The sequence below is a fragment of the Notamacropus eugenii genome, chromosome 1 (genome assembly GCF_028372415.1).
Source record: "Notamacropus eugenii isolate mMacEug1 chromosome 1, mMacEug1.pri_v2, whole genome shotgun sequence".
Taxonomy (NCBI): Eukaryota; Metazoa; Chordata; class Mammalia; order Diprotodontia; family Macropodidae; genus Notamacropus; species Notamacropus eugenii.
Window position 1 is genome coordinate 632,768,192 of NC_092872.1, and position 24,961 is coordinate 632,793,152.

At 39.7% G+C, this 24,961-nt stretch overlaps 1 protein-coding gene across 2 annotated transcripts in view; it reads left to right on the top strand.

Annotated features, from left to right (window-relative positions):
• ARHGAP25 (Rho GTPase activating protein 25) overlaps positions 1–24,961 on the top strand; it is a 120,866-nt gene that overhangs the window by 81,589 nt on the left and 14,316 nt on the right. For both annotated transcript variants that reach the window (XM_072635317.1, XM_072635318.1), the window contains exons 5-9: positions 10,036–10,243; positions 13,134–13,266; positions 18,926–18,999; positions 20,160–20,281; positions 23,193–23,389. In XM_072635317.1, the coding sequence (XP_072491418.1) occupies positions 10,036–10,243; positions 13,134–13,266; positions 18,926–18,999; positions 20,160–20,281; positions 23,193–23,389 (734 nt within the window). The remainder of the gene's footprint in view (positions 1–10,035; positions 10,244–13,133; positions 13,267–18,925; positions 19,000–20,159; positions 20,282–23,192; positions 23,390–24,961) is intronic.

The following is a 24,961-nucleotide window of genomic DNA, read 5'->3' on the forward strand; positions in this document are numbered from 1 at the left end:
GCCTTGGGGAAGCAACAGCTAATTGATGAGCATGTCTGAAGATAACCTTTTTAGCAAGGTCAAGAGTCCTGGTTTCTGGTCTTCTAGCTGGAGAAAGGGGGTTTCCTGGGCAATGTGATCTCAAAATCTAGCCTTTCAACCAGATAAAGGGTATTTTTTGGATAGTGCCATCAGGAGTTACCTCAAGAGTAATTCCAAGGTTAAGAATTTGACTAACTGTCCTAAGGGAATTTCCTTAGCAATACAAGAGGAGAGGATTGTACACTTGGTCCCCACTGCTGGGAGGAACAATCACACAGGACTAAGTCATCATAGGAGAGGAATAAGTGACGTGGACTTTACCCTCAACTCTTACTCTGGAGTAGTAGTTGTCTGTGGAGTGGCCTTAAATGTGATTCCTTTCTGGGGGAGTCCAAACTTTCAGAGCAGTTTCATAAAGGAGAATATCTGTTTAGGTTTCTGTGAAGTGAAAGAGAGGCTCTTCAGAATGTCAGCAGGCCCAAGTTTGTTTCCCTTCTGGGGGCAGTCTAAGCCACAGGGTGGTACTTTGAATTGGGGAGCTGGGTTGGTGTCTGCATGCTCTCTACCATGTAGCAGTTTTGGAAAGAGAAAACTTATGGATGGTGAGAGTTTCTGAGGAGTGTCCTTCTTGAAGTCTGAAATGTAAGAGTCACTGAATCTGGAGAATTTAAGAAAATCTGAATCTAGATAGGAAAGGCTGGATTCTTGGATTTGACTGCCCTAACACCCTTTTTTCTCTGACTAGGAGGCCAGATTCTGAGACTTAGGACTCAGACTTCTAGGACTTAGGATTTATAGACTTCTAGAGAAGAAGGCCACATGGTTGCCTTCTTAATGACCGGCATGTGACTGAAAGGTTACATTGCTGCTTTACAAGGCTGGGACTAGGGACTTTCCTCTTAGACAGTATGAATGAGGTTTGGGTAACTACTATACTCTTCTGCCGCAAAGATGCTATTAATGGATCTTAGGATTGGATAGGAACTTCTCCCCTAGAGCAAGGTCTCCTCTTAGCTCTGTTATGATCTCAGATCTCTTCAGAGGAAAGACAAAAGAGAAAGATCCGAAACAGTCTACAGGTTCCCTTTTATAGATTAGTTTAAGACAGCCTCTTCCAAAATAGTTTGTCCTACAACATTGGGAGTCAGTCAGCTCCTCTTGGTGATAGTCTCTATAAGTGAAATCCATCCAATGGGGGGTACTGAGGGGCTTATCCATGTCATCAGTAAAATGTCATCAAGTTCCCCCCAAAACCTTATTTCCCTGTAAGCTTTTCAAGGTGGTGGTGGTGATGCGAAAGGGAAGTTGGAGCTTCCTGGACCAAGTCCTTACAGTTACACTAAATACTTTTATTTTATAAACTTTAAAGCATTACATGAATGCAAGCTATTATTATCTGAAAATCTTTCCAGTGCCATAGAGCCCTTCTAGTGGGAGACAGTGTGCTACAGTGGAAAGAATGGTGGAGCTGAGGTGGGAGCTTCTGGGTTCAAATTCTGCTTTTCCTTTTCATTATCTGCATGGGTAATGTGGGTTTACATTGGGCAAGTCATTTACACAGTCTAGGTTAAAATAAAGGGACTGGACTAGATGACTTCTAAATATGTTTTAGCTTTAAATCTTTGATCCTCTCTGGTCCTATACTTAGTTAATCCATTTATTATACCTCAGTCTTACTGTATTACTGATCCCCCTCCTTTTCTGGTCATTTGGATCATACCTTTTATGTCATTTCTTGTTCTAGTCAAGAACTTGCTTATGTGCATCATGAACCTTCCTTCCTTCTTTGGATCATCAACAATTTTTGATTCTTCAGAGATTTTGGTGTTTCACGAAACTAGTGCACATAAAATGTCAACTCAACTATCGAGATCATTGTCTCAGAGCACAGAATGAATCACATGCAGTGGGGAAGCTGTGCTATTTTGAGAAAGGACTTCTAAATAAAAACCCATGTTCCTATGAAAATGAATACTCCTTAGAGAAATACTGATGAAATTATTTTTTTTCTTGTGGTCTAGTGAAAAAGGGTTCTGTAAACAGAACCAAGAGAGATGTGGGTTTAAATCTTATCTTTGACACTAGCTTTTTTTTTTTTTTTTTTTAGCATAGGCAAGTTATTATATTGGAGGCAGTTTGGTATTCAAGTGGGTAGTGTTAGATTTGAAGTAAGAAAGATCTGAATTTGAATTGTACCTCAGACATCTACTAGCTGTGTGACCGGACAATAATAGCGTCTACCTCCCAGGGATGTTGTGAAGGTCATTTGAGAGAATATTTGTAAAATGCTTAACACAGTGACCGGCATGTAGTAGGTATTTAATAATTGCTCACTTCCCTCCTTATGAAATCTGGGAGTCTCTTGTATAGAGATAATAATTAAATAAATGTGAGCTCATGAGGTTTTTAAGTAAGGGTGTGTAAATAAGGCTTCTTAACTTGGGGTCTATGACTTTGTTTTGTAAAATGTCTTGATAATTGTATTTCAGTATCATGAATGGGAAAAATTATATTTTTAATTTCAATATGACTGCTTTCCCTTGAAATCCTATATATTTTGTTTTATGCATTTAAGAACATCATTCTGAGAAAGGATTCATAGGCTTCACCAAAATGCCATGGGAATTCACGGCACAAAAACAGTTTAGAACCTTTGTTATATGAGAGAAAAGGGTCCATGATAAAGCCTTGGGGTAAAGCCACAGTTAGGAGTTGGGATCTGGAAGATGATACATCATTGGATACCGAGGAGTGGTCAACCACGTAGAAGGAGAATCAAGAGAGATCGGTGCCATGAAAATCAATCAATCAATCAATTAATATTTATCAAGTAGCAGGCCCTATGCTAAGCACTGGAGATACAAAAAAGAGGCAAAAGACAGTCCCTACCCTCAAAGTGTTAGCAATGTAATGGGAGAGAGCATCAAACAAATATATACAAAGTGAGTAATATAAAAGATTAGTAGGAAATAATGAAAAAAGGGAAGTAATTGGAATTAGGAAGGGTTGGGGAAGGCTTTTTGTAGAAAGTGAGACTTCAGTTGGGATTTAAAGGAAACCAGGGAGGCCAGTAGTCAGAGTTAAAGAGGGAGAACATTCCAAGTATGGAAAATAGCCAGAGAAAATGCCTGGTTCCAAGAGATGGAGTGTCTTGTTCACTGGACAGATAGAAGACTGGATAGAAGAATCCATGTTTGGGAGTAAGAAATAAGAAGACTGGAAAAATAGAAGAAATTTAGGTTATGAAAATCTTTGAATGCCAAACAGAGCATTTTATATTTGTTCCTGGAGGTGACAGGAAGGTACTGGAGTTTATTGAATTTTATTGAGCGGGGAAGCTAGTAATCAGAGTGGTAAACAGTGACAATTGTTGCAGAGGTCAGGAAGAATGAGAACTGAGAAAAGGCCATTGATTTTGGCAATGAAAGGATCATTGGTGATGAGCTCAGAAACCAGATTGCAGAGGATTTAGAATGTGAATGAAAGGAGAAGCAGAGGCAACAAGAAATAATCCCTAGTCTAGGAGTTTTGCTGAGAAAAGGAGGAGAGATTGAACAATAATTTGTGGGTCAGTGATATTTTTTTCAAGGATGTGGGAAATCTGGATATGGTTGTAGGCAATTGAAATGGACATAGTAGATAAAGACCAAGAGTTAGAAGCTACACTTGAGGGAGCAATCTACTGGAGAAGACTGGAGAGAACAGGACCAAGAGATAAAGCTAGAACTGTAAGAAGAACCACATTTCCATCAGAGACTGGAATAAAAGAAGAGAGAATGGTGTTGTTGGCAAGGGGTTTTGAGATATGGTGCAGAACAGGGTGTGTCCATTTAACAAGCTCTGAAAATACTTAACTGTATTAATGCCTAGTTGGTATCTTTCCATATTTTCTACCATCATTTCTATTATCAATGAGGGTCTCTGCTATAAATACTTGGCAAAAAAAATAAATAAACCCCTATCAATAGCATTCCTCTGATCTACTGGCTTGTGATTCTGCAAAAAAAGAAATGAAGTTAGTGGGACAAGCCCTGCTCTTGATGAAGCAATGCTTACCTTTCTAAATGTTCACTACTTTAGGGAGCTATTTTAGGAGAGGTAGAATGATTTAGACTGCAGCTGGGAGAAGATGGGTAGGTAGAAAGAAGATGGCTTTCTTTCCTTTGATCACTCCAAAGCATCTCTGGGCCTGGTTTTTGTGGTCTTGCATGCACAAGTCCTAAAACCCAATTACCCTCATCATTTGTCTTATCCACTCATACACGCTCCTGAACAGGGGTATAGGAAGTCACGCTAGCATGTAGTTTGGGGCTCATCTCAAAGAGGCCCCCACTGAAGCAAGGCTAGGCTCTTATCCTATCACATCCCCCATGGTGGCTGTTCTAAACCTTTTCCTCTCTTCCCAAGCCTCCCACACTGTCTCGACCCCTGTTTTCTTGGCAGAGGACTTCATCTCATACTTCACTGAGACAACAGAGCCTATTTATCTAGGAGTTTCCTTTTTGCTCAGTTGTTTTCATCATGGTTGGTTCTTTGTGTAGACCCATTTGAGATTTCTTGGCCAAGATACTGGAGCATTTTGCCATTTCCTTCTTCAGCTCATTTTACAGATGAGGAAGCAAGGCAAACAAGGTTTGTATCTAGGACAATCAACCAACAAGCATTTATTAAACTCTTCAGGTATGCCACACACTATTCTGGGCTTGGAGAAAAAAAGACAAAAATCAAACATATCTTTCCTTTAAAGAGCTTATATTCAATAGGACGAGACAATGTGTGTATGCAAGTGTATATAGTGTAAATATATGTAGGCATTTACATGAATACATGGTCCAGCCCTTCATTAATATCTTAGCATGAATGTGTTGGCAAGATCCTATCCTGAGAGCAGATTTTGATGAGGAGTGTGAATGACTGTTGGCACTGGACCCTTACAAGAAGAAAAAATGAGGTATGTGCCATGGGAGATGGAATGAGGGGGCTAGGTCATGAACTTGAAAGTTTTGCTTAGGAATAGCAGTGACATAACCGTTCACACTTCTGTAGCACCTCTAAAGTACTAGTAGCACAAATGGTACTGCCAGCTTTTTTTCATATGAGGAAACTGTGGCTCTGGGAGATAAAGTGCTTGCTATAGGTTCCTGGCTCTGAAGTCATAGATGAATGTGAAATCTCGAAGTTCATCCCTCTTGTTTCTTTTCCCTCTTGTTCATCCCTCTTGTTTGCTTCTCCACCAGGCTGCCCCCTTGGGGTTGCCAAAAAGAGTGAGGAGAGGGCAGTGCCTTTATTCATGATCTTGTTTTGTTACTTTCCTTAAAACCACTCCATCCACTGGGCCCTGCATTCCCTCTGAATTGTAAAGTTCATCCAGTGTCATTTGAATTAAAAGGAGAATGCGTTCTGTCGGGATAAGAGAACACTATACCTGCAATGGGATAGTGTAGGGTGCTAGTTCCTAGCCTCAAGTCTCTACTGTCCCAGGGTTTTTGTTTTTTTACTTTTGAGATGACAGCTACATAGACAAGATTCCAAACCACTGAATAAGTACAGGAGGTGTAATAAATTCTAATCTGAAGGAATCATAAGGGAAAAAATGTCTTCTTTAATGCATGAAGATGAGATAAATGTCCTCCCTGTCAGAAAAGAATGTGTTCTGAGGTATTTCCTGACTTTGAAAATGGCTTTACCCTAACCTATACATTTGCTTGGTCCCCTATGAGCATATATCTGGGAACCAACTAGAGGAATTTAGGGAGGTCAGCTGCCTTCTGTAGAAAAGATGCTGGTTTTTGAATCAGGAGACGAGCTGAAATCTTAGCAGGGCTACTTAATCACCTGTCCGTCTTTGGGCACATCATCTAACCTCATCATCCAAGCCTCATTTTCCTCATACGTAAAATAGGGCTAATAATACCTATACTATGTACCTTGAAATCTCTGCATCCACTGGTCCCTGCATTCACTGTGAATTTATAAGCTCATTCAGCATAATTTGAATTAAAGAGATTATGATTAGGGAGACTGAACATGGCACTGAGTCCTGGAGTGGAGTAGACTGTGGCAGATTTTTAAGTGGCCCAGTAGACAAAGTGCTGGACCTGAAGTCAGGAAGACAGTTTCAGACACTTACTGTGTTATACTGGGCGGGTCACTTAACCTCTCTGCCTCTGTTTCCTTATCTGTGCAATGTGGACAGTAATAGTATCTACCTCCTAGGGTTATTATGAAGACAAAATGAGACTGTATTTGGAAAGTGCTTTATGAGCCTTAAAGTGCTATATATAAATGCTAGCTGCTCTTATTATCTCTGTATATCTTGTTCTAGTTCCCTTGACCTACCCCCACCCCCCCAACCTCAGTCCTAGCTTCTAGTTAGTAGAATCAATTTTAGCAGGAAATAAGATTGCAAAGGGGAACCTGTAAGTCACATATAAACTGTCCCCTCAAATCAAAGGAACGTAATTTGCACACTGTGCCATATATTAATTAAAATTCACATCCTGGTAATATGTGTGAATCAGGAGAAACCATCTAGGTGCTGCTTGTCAAAATTCTGATCCTATGATATGTAAATTCCTGACAAATTCCAGACCTCCATCATTCCAGACCCCACAACATCAAAAAGATGCTGATAACTTTGAGATGATTTGGATGCTAATGAATTAACCCCAAGATGGCATAGATAAGAGTTGGTCTGTTTCCCCCCAAAACCTTATAAAATGAAACTTCAAACTCTCCCCTCCCTGCCTCTGACCCCTGAGTACTCTTCCATCTCACTTGGGTCCGTGTTGCCAAGTGCTCTCCATTCTAATCCATGGTTACATGAGCGATATTCTCTGCTTTTCCTGCTCCCCATCCTCTTCCTCACACTACCTCCCTAAGCTACCTCATTTTCCCGCCCCAAGCTCTGCCATCTGTCGCTGTTCCACTTTTCTCTACTTATCTCTGTGCCTTATTAAATTTGACTGCTTCTTGTTTCCTGGGGTCAATTATGGTCTTTCTCAGCAAGTACCCAAAGAATTGGGTGTTTCTGCCCCCACTTCATAACTTCATACATTCATTATCAATTCTGGGGAAAATGCTTTGCAAAGTTTACCCACTAGAAATCCCAACCTATCTAGAACTTCTCTGCCTGAGGCTCAGAGATTTGCCCATGGCTGTTCCTTCAGAACAAAGTATGATGGGCAGGGTTTGATCATAGCTCTTCCTAGCTCTAGTGCAGCATTTTCTGTCCTGCCAGGGTTTTGTGGACTATTGTGGAGGTATTATTACCTCTACTTTACAGATAAGAAAGCTGGACAAACAGAGGCCAAGTGACCTGCCCAGGGTCACACAGGTAGTAAGTATCTGAAGCCAGATTTGAATTTAGGTCTTCCTGACTCCAGGCCCAGTGCTCTACCCACTGTCCTACCTTGTTACCTAGAAAGTACCTCAGAAAGGAAAATAATTGTGCCTTTTGGGCCTCAGAGGATTTGCACAAATGGAGCTCCTCTCCAAAAGTTATTGCTGCAGCTGCACATTTTTGAGACAGTGAAAATAGTTTATGAAAACCAAAGACATATACAACATATGGACAAGGGCAATGGGGATACTGCCCCAAGGGAGACAGCCATGCTGCCTTGAAATGGGTCCTTGTCTTGGCCTCTCTTAGCTTGGTTATCACAAAGGAATTCAATCAGTCAGTTGGTCAATCAACAAGCATTGATTAGTTGCTTACTGTGTGTAGCTAAGGCAACTAGGTGGTACAGTGGATAAAGTGCTGGACCTGGAGTCAGGAAGACCTGAGTTCAAATCCAGCCTCAGACACTTACCAGCTGTGTGACTCTGGGCAAGTCACTGAACCCTGTTTGTCTCAGTTTCTCATTTGTAAAATATAAAATCAGTAACTTTGCCAAGAAAAATCCCCAAATGGGATCACAGAGAGTTAGACATAACTGAAACAAGTCAACAACAATGAGAAGTGGAGGAGTATAACAGGAAGGACCCTGACATACACAGGAGGGCCTGCTATCATAGGTTCTTAGATCTGCTCTTCTAAAAGGAAAGCAACTTGAGGGGTCAACAATCACTTTAATCAAGCACATGTACATTATTCACTTAGTTCAGGGGGAAAAGCACCCTGAACTTCAGAGAAAATATAAACAAATAAACAAAGATCAATAGACAGAGCTTCCAACTGTTGGACATAAGCAATACATACACCACAGATCAACAGACAGATCCAACTGTCTGACCATTACATACATACATAGTTACCAAAGAGAGAAACACCAACATCTGGGTTTTCAAAGCCAAGGGGCTCCTTAGCAGCTTCCCAGAGTCTCCTCTGGCCAAACAGACACTTCCAATGAGTAAGCCCCAAAGTAAAACCTCACCTCAGACTATTTATACATTTTTTAGAGCCAGAAGGCATCACAACCCTTGAGAACCAGTGCCTCATTAACAAAAGGTGTGGGCCTTCCTACAAATCTTCCCTAATCAAACTCCCCTTACTAGGCAGGCCCATTAATGGGTGAGGAAGAACTTCCCGTTAAGAAGCAAAATTATAATAACAATAAGCAAAAATGCATTATCAATACAACGAGGCAGATGATGGGAAAAATTCAAGATAGATATTTTTGTTTTCAAGTCATGGCATGAGTGGAGAAAGGACAAAGGATTAAGGGTTTTAAGAGCAGAACATGACTTAGAGAGAGCTGAATTGCTTAACTAAAGGATCAAGACTGGGGAGGGAGGATAGTAAAGTCAGAGTCCAAGTGATGGTCAGAGAAAATCCCCAAGGGTACAGGACCTGGAGGTCTAGGTGAAGATGAAGAATAGGTTAAGGAGGTGTAAGGTATAGTAAGAGATGTAACGATAGGAGGCTATTATCAGATAAAGGAATTCTAGAGCTTTTGATCTTGGAATACAAATCCTTGTGAGTGATGACAAGAACAAGGGCATCTTATCATTCCTATACATGGCAAAATTGGAGTGGAGGAGGAGAAGGTCACAGGAACTGAAAATGATGGAGTAGGAGGTTTAGGGTATTTATGTTGAAGCTCCTTAGCATACAAGCAAACGTTGGCATGGATTCTTAAGATCCCTTCTGGGTAGGGACTGTTTTCTCTTTTGTCTTTGTATCCCCAATTCATAGTATTAATAAATACTTGTTAATTGACTGAATAAATAAATGTATAATCAACAGGGGCTCCTCCAGCTACAAACTATGTTGCATAGTTATTAAGGTAGTATTTGAGGCTGATAATTACACTATCTCCCATTTCCATAGCATTTTATGTTTTATGAAGGACTTTCTGTACACAATAACTCTTGAGATTATTATCCTTCTTTTACACCGGAGGAAAATGAAGCTCAGTTACTTGCCCAAGGCCACAGAACTAGTGAGTATTGGAGCCTCTGATTTCCAATCCAGTGCAATTATCTGGGCCCATGAACTTGTCTTAAAATTTTTTTGAGAACTGTTTCAATATAATTTATTTCCTTTGTAATTCTATGTATTTTATTTTGTGCATTTAAAAAACATCATTCTGAGATGGAGGTCCATAGGCTAACCCAGACTGCTAAAGATGTTCATGATGTTCAGAAGGTCAAGAACCTGTAACTGTACCATGAAACATGGTATAGAGCAGAGGAAGGAGCATTGGAATTGGAGCCAAGGGACCTGGATTTGAGTCCCAGCTCTGCAGCTTGCTACCTGTGTAGGTACCAAGATTTGCACATTGCCTGGCATATAGCAGGCACTTAATAAATATTTGTTGATTTTATTGATTGGCCTTTATTATCTTCATCAAGTTTCCTCCACTCTTTGGGTCCTAGTTTCTTCATCTATAAAATAGAGGTATTGAATTAGATAATTTCTAAGGTTCCTTCTAGCTCTAGAGTCTATGCTAGCATTTGGGAAAGGGTAGGTGAAACTGATGAAGCAAGTTCACCAGTTCATTGAGAAGAAACCAGGATGAGCAGGTTTTGGAATTGGTGGGCAGACCCCATTTTTGCCTTTTTTCTCTTCAGTGGTATTTGGTCAGCGACTGGATGAGACTGTGGCATACGAACAAAAATTTGGGCATTATTCAGTTCCCATCCTGGTAGAAAAGTGTATGGAGTTCATCAGAGAACATGGTCTGAATGAGGAAGGCATCTTCAGATTGCCTGGTCAGGACAACTTGGTGAAGAAGATGAGGGATGCCTTTGATGCTGGGGAGCGACCCTCTTTTGAACGGTAAGTCCATCCTTTCCTGAATGCTCATCTGCACTTGGATTGGGAGAGAGAGTTGCTGAGTAACAGTTGTACTGAGTAAGATGAGAAAAGAATGGAACTACAGGGTGACACAAGACCCTGAATGCTAGTATAGGAAATTTAAGCCTTCCTTAGGTGGTCATAAGGCACACTTTAGACGTGTGCTTCCAAATTGAACCTTACTGGAACAAGCTAGGATTGTCTCTCCCTCTCAATTCCTTTCCTCTCTTCATTTCTCCATTCCTCAAACAATTATTAAGTACCTGCTGAGTACAGAACGCTGTGTTAGTTGCTGAGGGAGATACCCATAGTGGTGTGCTGGAACCAGCTCAGACTGGTTTGGGAGAGCTGATCGTTAAATTTTTGGTGTGGATATTTATACTTTGGAATAGAAACAAATTAGGTCTTGGTTTATTGTTTTGTTGATTGTCTCTAAGCATTAATAATGCAGATTAAATTTAAAAGAGTGTCACTCACGCATTTTCCTTCCAAGAGCTGGTTGTTAGTCATTTATCTAGCATACTCCTGGATTTAAGGTTTAGATAAAACAGTGAATTGTAATGTGGCACTTGGCATCCACTTTGCTGGTGATCAGTGGGCTCTTCAGAGGACCAAGAGATTTTGTCTTTTGTCAGAGCAGGTCTAGAGGTCATTATTAATGAAAAGCCTAGCAGGAGAAAGAAAAAAGTTATCTAAAAGACATAGTGGATGGAATTTAAAGCTCAACAGGAATGGGAAGATCATTTAGTCTGATACCCTCATTTTATGAATAAGGAAACTGAGACATTAAAGAAATGCAAAGTACAGTACTGCATGAATTCCATTGGAAGAAGGTTGTTTCTGACTTGGAGAAGAGGGTGTAGGCCCAGGGAAGTTCCCTGGAGAAGGTGATATTTCACTTGGATTTTAAAGGACATTCAACACTGTAGTCATAGAATAGGTAAAACAAAAGAAGGGATATAGTCAAACATAGGTGTGGTGAAGAGGTAGGAATAGACTAAGTTATAGAGTATATAGCAGATAGTAATATGAGAAAATATTGAAATGATTATGGAGGGCTAAGTCAATCAATAAAGAAGTATTTATGAGGTGTCTACTATGAGCCAGGAATACTTGGAACACAAAGACAAAAATGAAATGCCTTTTTCTCCCTCCTGCTTAGCCCTTGGACTTGGTTACCCTGCCTGCTCTATGCCTGAACTGGCATGGATTCTTGTTTATTCTTTCAGATCATGATTCAGAGATCACATCTTGCTTCCTTAGGAGGGTTTTTTTCCCCATGGGACTTGTTAACTGGCCCCCAATCACTGGCATGGTGCCCTGTCTCCTCCCTTTGAGGAAAAACACTCGAAGCTGGTGAGATGAGATTAACACTCAGGATGGAATTAAAGAATAATGAGGCAATAGACTGAGGGGTTCTGGCTTGGTATCATTGGAGTTTAGAGAAAAGAGATATGAATGCAGCCTGATGTAGTTAGGGAAGGATCATAGAAGATCTGGTAAGGACCTTAGAGGTCATCTGATGTCTTCATTTTACAGTTGAGGAACCAGAGATGTTAAATGACATGTCTAAAGTCACACAGATAGCATGTGGAGGAACTGGGATTTGAACTTGAGTCATTTGATTCTAAATCTAGTTATGTGGAAGAAGTGAGATTTGAGCTGTGCCTTGGAATATAGATACTAAGATTTGGATAGGTGAAGGGCATTCCAGGCTGATGGAAACTTTTAAAAATTAAATGTGGAATTCATTTTCTCTTAAATCCTTACTAAACTTTACCCTCTTGCCTAATTGGACAATGCTCCCTGGGCATAAGAATGAATGAGGAGGCCCATTATTTGTCCACATGACCATCTAGTTCCTTATCTATCTGTAGGACCACAAATAGTTAGAACTAGATGGGACTATGGAGATCCATTAATTTATGCCCCTCATTTTACAGATGAGGGCAAAGGTTTAGAGGAGCTTTGAGAAGTAGGTGTGTGACTTGAGAAGCAGGATGTATAGTGGAAAGAAGACTGGGTTTAGAGTCAGAAGACTTGCATATAAATCCTAGCTCTGACATTGGCTAGCTAACTTCATGACCCATTCCCAAGGCACTTCACCTGCTAAGTATCAGTTTCTACATCTATGAAATAAGGATAAATGTTATTTCTACTAGCTATGTTACTGAATTGTTGGAAGGAAAACATTTTGGGAACATTTAAGTGTCATAGAAATGAGATATTATTATCCAGAGATTCATAGAAGTTCATGGCACGACCAAGACAAGAACCCAGGTCTGCCAACTCCCAATCTTGTCCTCTTTCTGTATCACAGAATTCGTAGGTTTAATGCCAAAAAATTGGGGCACCTTCTTTTGCAAATGTGAGGGTCCAGGAAGTGTTAACTATACCCTAGACTTCATAATCTTTTTTTCATATTGAACAAATAACATATCTCTGTAAGAATTTATTTGTGGATGCTGACAACTAATGGGAACCATGTATTTCATGCTTGGCAGTCTTCTTGACATGTGAATGGTTTTCTGACCCATGTAATTATCATATTGATCTTTTACCATATTTTATAAGACACTGTAGGAACCATCACACATTGATTGGCATGACTTGCTCCAGGTGAGATGGATTAAAAAAATTTCTTGCTGTTACAATAGGAATCAAAACAAAGGAGCCAAAGCAGATGGTCTTTAAGGTCACTTTTAGTGGTGACCTTTTCCAGATTCTTTCAGATTCTTTGTTTTAAGGTCTCCTCTAGCTCTGACGTTTCATGTTCCTATAGTCTAAAGTCCCTTCCATCTCTAAGATTCTATGATTCCGAGAGTGAATATAAATGTTTGCCTTTAAGCAGAGGATACCTGTTATCTTGCAGAGATACAGATGTCCATACTGTGGCCTCCCTGTTGAAGCTCTACCTTCGAGAACTCCCTGACCCTGTGGTGCCCTGGAGTCAATATGAGGGATTTCTGCTGTGTGGCAAACTTATGAATGCAGATGAATCAAAGGTATCATTGTATTTCAAATCAAGGGGATTATTGTATGGTCCCTGGGCCATAAGGAACGTAATTTGTTCATAAAGGAAGTAATTTCTTTACTGGGGATAATTCTAGGAGTCAAATATTGCCCAAACTAGTCCTAAAGCAGGTTCAATTCTCAAAATTCCATTTAGCACAAAATGGCCTCTACTTATGTGACCTTGAGTATCTGCTCTTAGTTTATAAAGCGAAGGGACTGGACTCGACCTCTAAGCCCCTCAGGCTTCAAATTCTACGATTATATGAAAGTCTATACCTATTTACACCACATCCATATCTATGCCTATTTCTCTCTCTCTCTCTCTCTTTCTCGCTCTCACTCTCACTCTCGCTCTCTCTCTCTCCAGCTATCTATCTATATATACATACATATATAATATAAAATTTTTCTATGGAGTTCTAGAAATTAAAATTTTTTGAAAAATGACATCAGACTTTCTCTCACAAGGAAGAGATTTTTTTCACCCTGCAGTACAAAGTTCTATTGGGGTCATTAAATCAAAGGGATTATAAAATCATAGAACCTTAGAGGCCACTGAGTCCAACCTTCTCCTTTTTACAGATGAGGACATTAAGGCTGAGAGGGGTTAAGTGATTTTCTGAAGGTCACACTAATAAGTGTGTGAAGAAGGATCTGAACTCAGATCTTCTTAACTTTAAGCTCAACACTTGTCCACTGTGAATTTTTCTTAAATGTCACTTTGTTTTTTCCCAATTAAATATAGACAATTTTAACATTCATTTGTTTTACAAAATTTTGAATTTCATATTTTTTCTGCTTTCCTCTCTCCACTCTCCTCTTCCTAAAATGGTAAGCAATTTGATACAGGTTACATATGATCCACTGTGAATTTGATGCCTATCTGAGCTTAAATTAAAATGGGATGAATTAGTTAGGTAGCTTTTCCTTATATAGAGCTGAAACCTGCTTCTCTTCAAATTCCATCCTTTGTTTTGCCCTCTGGAGTCCAGCTGAACTAATTTAACTCCCCTCTGACCATCTGAGAATCCTTTGAACACTTGAAGACATCTGTCAAGTCTCTTTTTTACTTCTTCCTGCTGACCTGCAAAGGGCAGGTGTTTCCTTACCTTCCTCTCCTTCACCAGTTCCCTCAGACTAGGTGTACCCTCCCTCAGACCAGTCACAGCACCCATCCTACTTGCTTTCTCCAACTTCAGCCAAGGGCAAGTTCAGGAACTCTCTTCCAGCATTGTGGGACCCTGGTAGTCATGCTCTCCTTTGCATCACTCCCACCCCAACCCCCTACTACCGACTGTTTCGGCCTCAGATGAAAATATATCTCATTATGGCTATGACCATTGTAACTAGGTACACTTAGAAGGGATGCTCACAGTCTCTAGCCGAGTCAAGGGAATCATAATTAATCACTTTGCCTTCTTGCTATTTGATGGCACAAGGACGTTAATGAAATTAAAAGGCAGGGGATTTGTGTTAAATAGGAGGCTCCCTATATAAAAATTACAATGAAAAGAACACAGGGCTGTGATTTGGGGGTCCTGTGGTGTAGTACCAACTGTGATGTTCATTTACTATGTGATCCTGGGTTTAGTTTTCTGGTCCTCAGTTTCCTTCACTATAAAATGAGGGTATCCAATAGGACTAGATCAGGAGTGGGGAACCTGTGGCCTCAAGGCCACATGTGGCTCTTTAGGTCCTCGAGGGTGACCCTTTGAATCCAAACTTCATAGAACAAATCCCCTTAATTAAAGAATTTGTTCTGTAAAACTTGGACTCGGAAGGCCACACCCAAGGACCAAGAAGGCCATATGTGACCTTGAGCCCGCAGGCTTCTCACCCTTGAACTAATCAATCTTTAAGGTCTCTGTCTGATGGACAATCATAATCCTATGATGCTATGGTATGAAAACTTTTATTTTTTCTTAAATTAATTTATTTGTTTCCAGTTTTTTACAACAACTTCCATAAGCCTTAGATTTTCTCCGCCTCCCTCCTTGAGACAGCATGCAATCTTATATGAGTTCTACACATCCACTCTTATTAAACACATTTTCACATTACTCATGTTGCACAGAAGAATCAAAATGAATGGGAAACCATGAGAGAAAACAAACCAAAACAAAACATAGCACAAGAGAAAATATTCTGCTTCATTTTGTGTTCCAGTTCCATGGTGCTTTCTCTAGATGTGGATGGCATTTTGCCTCAAGAGTCCTTTGGTAATGTTTTAGGTCCTTGCATTGCTGCGAAGGGCTTAGTCTGCCAGAAACAGTCCTTGCACATTGTGGCCGATACTGTGTACGATGTTCTCCTGGTTCTGCTCATTTCACTCAGCATCAGTTCATATAAGCTCTTCTAGGCCTTGCTGAAGTCCTCCTGTTGATAATTTCTTACAGCACCATAGTATTCCATTCCATTCATATACCACAACTTGTTCAGCCATTCCCCAATTGATGGACATCCCCTCGATTTCCAGTTCTTCGCAACCACAAAGAGAGCTGTTATAAATATTTTTGTCCATGTGGGACCCTTTCCCATTTTTATGATCTCTTTGGGATACAGTCCTAGAAGTGATATTGCTGGGTCAAAGAATATGCACATTTTTGTAGCCCTTTGGGCAGAGTTCCAAATTGCTCTCCAGAATGGTTGGGTGAGCTCACAGCTCCACCAACAATGAATTAGGGTTCCAACTCTCCCACATCTTCTTCCAACATTTATCATTTTTCTCTTTTGTCATGTTAGTCAATATGATAGGTGTGATGTGGTATTTCAAAGTTGTTTTGATTTGCATCTCTCTAATCAATAGTGATTTAGAGCATTTTTTCATATGACTATAGATAGCTTTAATTTCTTGCCTGCTTATATCCTTTGTCCACTTATCAATTGGGGAATGACTTGTATTCTTGTACATTTGACTCAGTTCTCTATATAATATATTTTAGAAATGAGGCCTTTATCACAGACACTAGTTGCAAAAATTCTTTCCCAGTTTTCAGCTCCCCTCCTAATCTTGGTTGCATTGGCCCTGTGAAAAAACTTTTCAATTTAGTATAATAAAAATGAACCATTTTGCACTTCATAATGTTTTCTATCTCTTGTTTGGTCATAAATTTCTCCATTCTCCAGAAATCTGACAAATACGTTATTCCTTGCTCCCCTAATTTGTTTATAGTATCAGTCTTCATACCTGGATCCTGTGTCCATTTGGACTTTATTCTTGTGTATGGTGTCAGGCATTGGTCTATGCCCAGTTTCCGCAACACTGTTATGTGTGAAAACTTATAAATTAAAGCTCTTTGAGAAGTGAAAGAAACAGCTGGAGGTGAGAGAGAGCAAGCTGTGGTTTTTCACAAGCAAAGAGCTGAGTTTTTTTGATCCTTGATAAATTCTTTTCACTAATCTACCCATGAGAAACAGTAAACTCATTGCAATCATATTGGCAGATTAATCACAGGCCTCTCCCTCCTCCCCTTTAAAAAAAAAGACAAACTAAATTTGTGGAAAGAAAAAACAAGCAAATTACACTTAGCATGACAGTTAATCCACTGGCAGATTTGGAGAGTAGTTTTTTTCTCCTTCTTGTTGTGGGTCACTATTGACCCTGGGTCCGCATAACAAAATCTCTGTGACTACAAGGTAAAGTATGCAGAGCCTGGGGCCTGAATTCTAATCCTCTGCTTTACCATCAAAGAAGTTTTCAAGTTAGCTAGGTTAAATAGACAACAGAATTTTCAGGCCTTTTTTTTTTTTTTTTTTTTGTACTGCCCCAATGAGCTAGAAGAGACCCAGAGCTAGAAGAGCTAGAAGTTTGTCTCCAATGGTGCCATTTTGTAGGGGAAGAAACTGAGGGACAGAGGGACGGTCTCTTGCTTTAGGCCACTGTAGAACTAAGGAGCAGAGTTAAAATTCAACTCCAAATTTTATCGGATCCAGTGGTCTTTTATTACTATCAATTACTTCACAGGACCCTTGTGAGGAAAATGTTTTCAGTGATCTTAGAGACTTCCCTGAAGGGCCTTTTATTCATTGGACCATACTAGTTTGGTTATCACTTCCTTCATGAAGCAAAGTGGAAGAAATTCTGAACAAACCTCTTTCATTCACCCTCCCAGTCCATCTCATAATGAAGCTACTTTGCATTTATTTCATTTGTAAGTGAAACGACTTGCCTTTGGGAGCCAGAAAATTGTCTTTTAGGGGTCATTTGGAATTCAAAAAATGCAAGTAAGGTAGGCGATTCAGATACTACCATCCCTTTGAAAGACAAAGAAACGGGCGCCTTAGGAAGGGTAAGTGATTTGCCTGTGACTAAACAGCTCTTTGTTGTCAGTCTCTGAAGATTTGCAAAACACTTTCTTCCCAGCAGACCTGGGTGGTAGGTAGTGCAAGTATTTTCTCTTTAGAGGGGAAGTGAGATGCCCTGGGGTCACACAGAGGGTAAACTTCAGAACTGGAATTTAAACCCAGATCTCTTGGTCCAGCAGACTCTTCCTTATACGATGTTGGTTACTCCCATTAAGGTTTATAAAGGGCTTTATTTCTTCAGACTCTAGCTCAGCATTCTAGGAATCTGTTTTTGGCTTTGTGTTTAATGTTCCTGTTTGTTTTGTTTTTATCAGTGTCTTGGATGGAGGCGTATTAAATTTCAGATGACGCAGAAGCAGGGGCAGGATTAGGTGTGATTAGCTCACACATTGGATGTTAAGAATCAGGATCCAAAATGACATTGACAGGAGAGAACATTTTGGTGAATCAAATTAGATGAGAATGATCAGAGAGAAGTAATAGAATGCTGTTCTAGTAATAGAATGTAACATTAGAATTACGTTAGACTATAGCTATACTAGAATAGTTGTAATATCACTGGTTTGTTATGAATAAAGCATTTCATAATCTTTTATTCGATACGATTTAATCAATAAATCAGAGATCATAGGATCACAAGATTTAAAGCTGTAAAACACCTTGGAGGTCATCTAGTCTAACCTCCTTATTTTTCAGATAAAGAAACTGAGGCTCCAGAAAAGTTAAATGACTTGGGTACTAAGTGGCCGTGGATTCCACCCCAGGTCCAGACCTCCTGTAGTAACACCACTCTATCTACCAATTTAATTGAATATATGTATATACATATATTGTACACACACACACACACACACACACACACACACACACACACACACACTCAGGTTTCTCCTTTGTAAAATTAGAAAGTTGGATTAGATGACCTTTAAGTTCCTTCCAATTCTAGTTCTATGACGCTCCAACTCTTCCTTCTAGAATGGATGCTACAACCCAGACAGATTGTTGTGCCCTTATTCTAAAAGTTCCTGGAGTAGCAATTATTTCACTCTTTCCCTTGGGAAATCATTCTAGTGGTCATAGTGAATCTCAAGAGTCCTTGCCTTGAATCCATGTAGCATGTAATAAACACACACATGTGTGTATATATACACATATGCATATAAGTGTATGCACATGTATGCATACATATGGATACATATATTTTATATATAATGTGTAAATATTATTCATTATATGTTTCATATTCATATATTATGCACTAAGATATGCATATTATATATAATACATATTTACACATACTCATATATACATACACTTACCATTTTTCATTTTAATTCTGTCTAGGCACACCAGGAGCTCATGAAGCAGATTTCCAGTCTTCCCAGAGACAATTACAATCTTTTGAGTTACATCTGTAGGTATGTATTCTGCTGGTTTGGCTGAGAATATCAGTACCCAAAGATAGAACATTCCTGATTTTCAGTGAGACTGGCAGGAAGAACTTTTGTTAAAGTTCTTTTACCTTTAACTTCTTTCAGCATCAGTCTGAAGTATTTGGGAACCCCACGGATAGACTCCAGGAAGGGATCCTGAGCAAGAATTTCTTCTTGGAACCTCTGTGGTCTCAGGTGGCCTGTCCACCAATGGTAGCCTTCTAGCATAGACTAGATGACTAGTTGTCCAGACTGTAAAGAGAACGATCCAAATGTAAATAGGGATTAGACTAGGTGGTTTCTAAGGTCTATTCTCACTCCAAGATGCTGTGTGATTTTGGTGGGCTAATTGGTCATGTCTACTTCTCCTGCAGACCTTACTGTAATGATACAGGACTGAGATTCAAAGACTGAGGTCTTGGGTTTAAAAGGCAATGTTAGAAACTCAGAAATCTCAGAAACCAGAAAGATCTACTTCATCTCTATAGCAAAGGATTTGGAATAGAGGTCCTGGATTCAAGTCCCATTTTTGCCATGCACTATCTGTCTGACATTGGGCTAGTTACTTCACCCATGTAGCCTTAGGTTTCTGCTTTGTAAAATTAGGAAGTTGGACCAAATGACCTTTAAGGTCCCTCCAGTTCTAGCTCTATGATCCTATGACTCTTATTTTAAAAGTTGTTGTGACCTTATTTTAAAAGTTCTTGGAGTAACAATTATTTTATTCTCTCCCTTGGGGAATCATTCCACTGTTCATAATGAATCTCAAGAGTCCTTGCCTTGAGTGTATGGAGTATGTAAAATAAAATACTTAATAGTATATTGTTGTTATTCAGTCGTTTTTCAATTGGGTCCAACTCTTTGTGATCCCATTTAGGATTTTCTTGGCAAAGATACTGGAGTGGTTTGCTATTTCCTTCTCTAGTTTATTTGAGAGATAAGGAAACTGAGGCAAACAGGATTAAGTGACTTTCCCAGATTCACACAGCTAGTGTCTGAGGCTAGAACTGAAGGACTAGGGGACAATTGCCTATATTCCTGAGACTCACAGGAAGTTGGGGATCACTCCCTGGGATTTTGTAGATACCATGAACTTTCTTTTGCCAAGTTTCCAACTTTCCCCTGTGGAATGTATTTTTTGTCAGGTTCCTACATGAAATTCAGTTGAACAGCGCAATTAATAAGATGTGTGTGGACAACCTGGCCACTGTGATTGGTGTGAACCTCATCAGGCCCAAGGTAGAAGACCCTGCTGTGATCATGACAGGTAGGAACTGGTTCATGAGTTAGAGGGCAATTCAGAAGAAAACCCATATCTCCATATATATGTATATTATATATATAAACAATATTTGTTATATCTATAAAAACAAGCAATATGAAATAATTTATACATTACATTTGCTTCTCATATTCAGTGAAGATAAAATCAATTATGCCCTGCTAAAATGATAAAAGTGACACATCTCTAGTCTACATTTGTTTTGCAAACTGTAGCCCCATAGTATGTTTGATACACACATACACCCTACATATAAATGCATATATGATGTAGTGGTTGCAAGACCTGATTTCAAATCTTTGCTTAGACGCTTAAGTAACTATGGGCAAGTCACCTGATCTCTTTTAGCCTCAGTTTCCCCATCTGCCAAATGAGGAAGTTGGACTCTATCCTTGAGCTCTATAGCCTTCTGACTCTAATTCTATGATCCTGGGAAATGAAATTTCCCATTGCTAGTAATAAAAATGCCTTTGGGAGGCAGGATGATACAATGGAGAGAGGGTCAGCCTTGGAGTATGGAAGTTCTGGATTCAAATCCTGTCTATAACACACATGAGCTAGGTGTCCATTGTCAAAGTATGTAACCTCAGTACCTCCAAGTAACTCTACTGATGATCCTCATGAAAGGAAGGAGGTTGCCCCACTTATCACAGTATCACAGTATAATTTCTATGTACTTAACAGGTACATGTGTCTATTATGGGCTTGTGTTTTATCTCCCATTAGACTATAAACTCTAGGCAGGCAAAGATCAAGTCTTATCTAAACACAGGAGGCATTTAATAAATATCTATGGAATTGAACTGAATAGCACTTTCCAGTTCTGCCAGGTATTATCCCATATACTATCTTATTTAAGTTCGTTGAGGACAGGGACCATTTTGTTTTTATGCTTGTATCCCAACACCTTCCAAAGTGCTTGGTGACTGGTAGACATATAACAAATGTTTGCTAATTGATTGATTGATCTTTATAACAACACTGTGAGATAGCAGGGTGACTCTCTCCCCATTTTACAGATGAGGAAAATAAGGCTCCTAGAGATAGAAGAGGCTTCCCTATGGTAAAGTAGGCAGGGTAAAAATCATTATCCTCTACTAGAATGTAGGTTCTTTGAATACAAGGTCCACCTCACTTTTATCTCATTATTCTTCAGTTCCTAATCCCAGGGAATTTATAATAAGTGCTTAATAAATGCTTGTTAATTAATTGATTATCCTCATTTCATAATTGAAATTAAAGAATTAATTAAGAAATTAAGTGACTTTCAATAGTTGAGATAATTAGGTTTCATCCTTTTCTTTACAGATTAGGAAAGTGAGTTCCCAGGCAAAATTGACTTGCCACAGGTGTGCTTTCCAAAGTGACAGAGCCAAGATTAGGCCCTAGGTCATCTGACGGTAGCACTTTCTAGTGATGGTCTTTCCACTACATCAGATGAAGTAAGATGTTTGGGTGTCACAAAAGGATGATCAGGTTATTTGTGTTTTGTTTCTGGCTTGGTGACTGACTTTCTGGAACAAAACTCAACCCAGACCATCTAGTGATCAAGTCCAACCCCATTTTACAGAGGAGTAAATTGAAGCTCAGAGCAGGGAAGTAACTTGCATGGGTTTGCAAGTGAGGACCAGAGAGGGATTGGAATCCAGATTCTCTGAATCCAAATCTGGGTCTCCTTAGGGAACTGTAGTTACTGCTGCACCTCCCTCCTTGTGACTCCCCAGCTTTTCAAAGATTAGAGATAGGGAAAGTACGTGGTGTTTGGTAGCATACTTAACACACTTGGTCTGGTCTCCCCCATCACCCTATGGGCAATGGGGAGGCTCAGAGAAGGGATAGAAGAGCTCAACACACAAAAATTGAGAGCTCTTGATCCAGACTAGTGGGTTTCCCAATCATGGAAGCCAAGAGTCTCAGCTGCAATTGCTCTTAATCCAAAGCTATTGTGGTCTTCATGGACTCTGATGAAATATAATTGTTTAATACAAAAATTAGAGGCTTGTACAGGTTGGAGGTCACCCATGGAAGAGTCACAGTTGACCAGAGAGTCACAGTTTGTGGATATCAGGTTAAGAGATATGCAGGAATTAAATAACATTTGCTCCCATTTCTACAGATCATTAAGATGGAGAAAGCATTATCCAAACAACTCTGTGAGACAAATAGGATAAATATTTTTATCCTGGGTTTGGATGAGGAACTAGGCTCCAACAGGTCAAGTGATTTGTCTAGGATCACAGAGTTAACAAGCACAGAGTCAGGATTTGAATTCAGGTTCTCCCAAAGCAGATTCAATGCACCTTCTGCTATAATCATACTTCCTTCCATGGCTAAGAGGAGCGTGCCCTTTTGGTCATAAAAGTGAAAACAAAACAAAACCTTCTTTTTAGACTCTTCTTAACCTTCAAGCAATGAGCTTAGTTGGTTCTACATTCTTTGAAGCAGTATATATCTCTGCTTGAATGGGGAATAGTACCCAGGAGCCAATGAGGAGCCAGAGCATCCCAGGGGGGAGGACTGCTATTGGTTCTTCCCCTGTTTGGTTTGTATTTATCCTCTTAGGTCTTGGAGAGGGCTTAATCTTATGTGAAATTTGGTAAATCTTTTGGTGAGGTGAAACCCACATTACTGGTTTCCTCAATTTGGATTTTCTAACATTGGAATTTCTTAAAGTGGATTCCAACTGTATTTACAACTAGTGGCAAATGTACACACAGATTACAATTTTGGATTGCAGGAACACTAGCAAAAGAATGCTTTAGGAGCATTACTAGAATTCAGTCCAGTTCTACAGATTCAGAACATGTGAATGGTGTGTGTGTGTGTGTGTGTGTGTGTGTGTGCGCGTGCGCACGCGCTCATGTCTGGAAGTACTTTGTCATCCCTTCTCTTTCAGGGACTCCCCAGATCCAAAGAGTGATGACCATGATGATTCGGGACCATGAAGTGCTCTTCCCCAAATCCAAGGATGTACCCCCATCTCCACCTGCCCAGAAACATGACTCCAAGAAGTCTCCAGTCCCCCGGAGTTCAGTTGGCTGGGATGCTGCTGAGGATTCCTCCATAACTCGGGCAGACAGTTTTAATCAGATGGTAAGGTTCAGTTTATCCTGGAGTAGAAATGCTTCCTTATCCATTTCACTTTGATCAACCCTTGGCTTTATTCTAACGAGTACAAAATAAAGATTTCCCACAACTCACTATTTTAAGAAACACATACACAGGCCCTTATCACCTGTGGCTTGGATGAGAGTCTCTGTTACTAATCTGTTACTAGTTTCTCTCTTCTGTAATTTATTTTTCATAGAACTGTTAAAATCATCCTTCTAGGACGCAACTCTGACCATGCCCCTCCTTTCCTTAGTAACCTCCAAAGACTCCTTATTGAAGAAATGGGGATGAATGGATGATAAAGTACTTATTGAGTGCTTACTATGTGTCAAGATTATGCTAATGTTTATATACGTAAAGGATACGGTTCTTACTCCCAACGTGTCTAAATGGATTGTGTTCTGCCATTAGAGTTCAGGAAGACGATATATATATAAGGGAGCTGAAAAGTGGGAAAGGGAGGTACTCCAGAATGGATTCAAAATGGTAGCCAGAAAGTGATGAGAAGATCTGACCTCAAGCAAGATGTTGGAGCTCAGGGTCCCAGTCCTATTCCATATAGGAAAAAAATAGAAAAAAATATAAGATAAAAGGTCTACCATTTAAACTGCTGCACTGTCAGGATCCCCACCCACCTTTCCACATTTATTTCTTATTACTACCCTTTAGGAACTTTATATTCCAGTTAAACTAAATTATTAGTTATTCTCATAATGCAATGTTTTAATAATCTCTTTAAATTTTTAAAATTTTCAGTTCCATATTTTCTCCCTCCCTCTATCCTTTCCCCCACTCATTGGGAAGACAAGAAATGCAATACTTGGTATATATGTGAAATCATGGAAAACATATTTCCCCATTAGCCATGTTGCAAAAAAAAGCAAGAAAAACAAAGAAAGTGAAAATGAAATATCCTTCAATAAATTTCTTGGGAATTCTCGCAAGCTATTCTCCATCTCTGCAATGTGCTCCTCTTTTGGTTTTCATTTCAGAATCTTTGTTTTCCTTCAACGTTCGAATCAGGAGTTAGAGAGCACATGCTATAGAACACCTTCTCTGGGAAGCCTTCCTTTGGCTTCCTTCCCCAGGTATTAATGCTGTCCATAGTGAGATGTTCCCTGTCCTCAAGGAACTTACATTTAATTAGTGGGGATATATAATAAGTTCACGAATAGGTATAATCCAAAGAAAACTAAGAAGAGAGAAATCAATTGATTAATCAATAAACAGTTATTAGGCACTTTCTATGAGGCAGGCACTGTACTGAGTGCTGAAGACACAAAAGTCGGTCCCTGCCCTCAAGGAACTTATAGTCCCATATGGAAGACAACATGGAAACACATATATCAAAAGCAAGGACAAACAGGAAGCAGGAAAAATACTGACACCTGGGTAGATTGAGAAGGCTTCATGGAAGAGATGATACCTTAACTGGACCTAGAAGGAAAACAAGGATTCTTAATTTTTCTTGTATCATACTTACCTGTGTACCTGGTATATGCCTCCAGGGGAAGGTGAGCTCTTTGAGGGCAGGAACATTTGATTGTTTTCTTT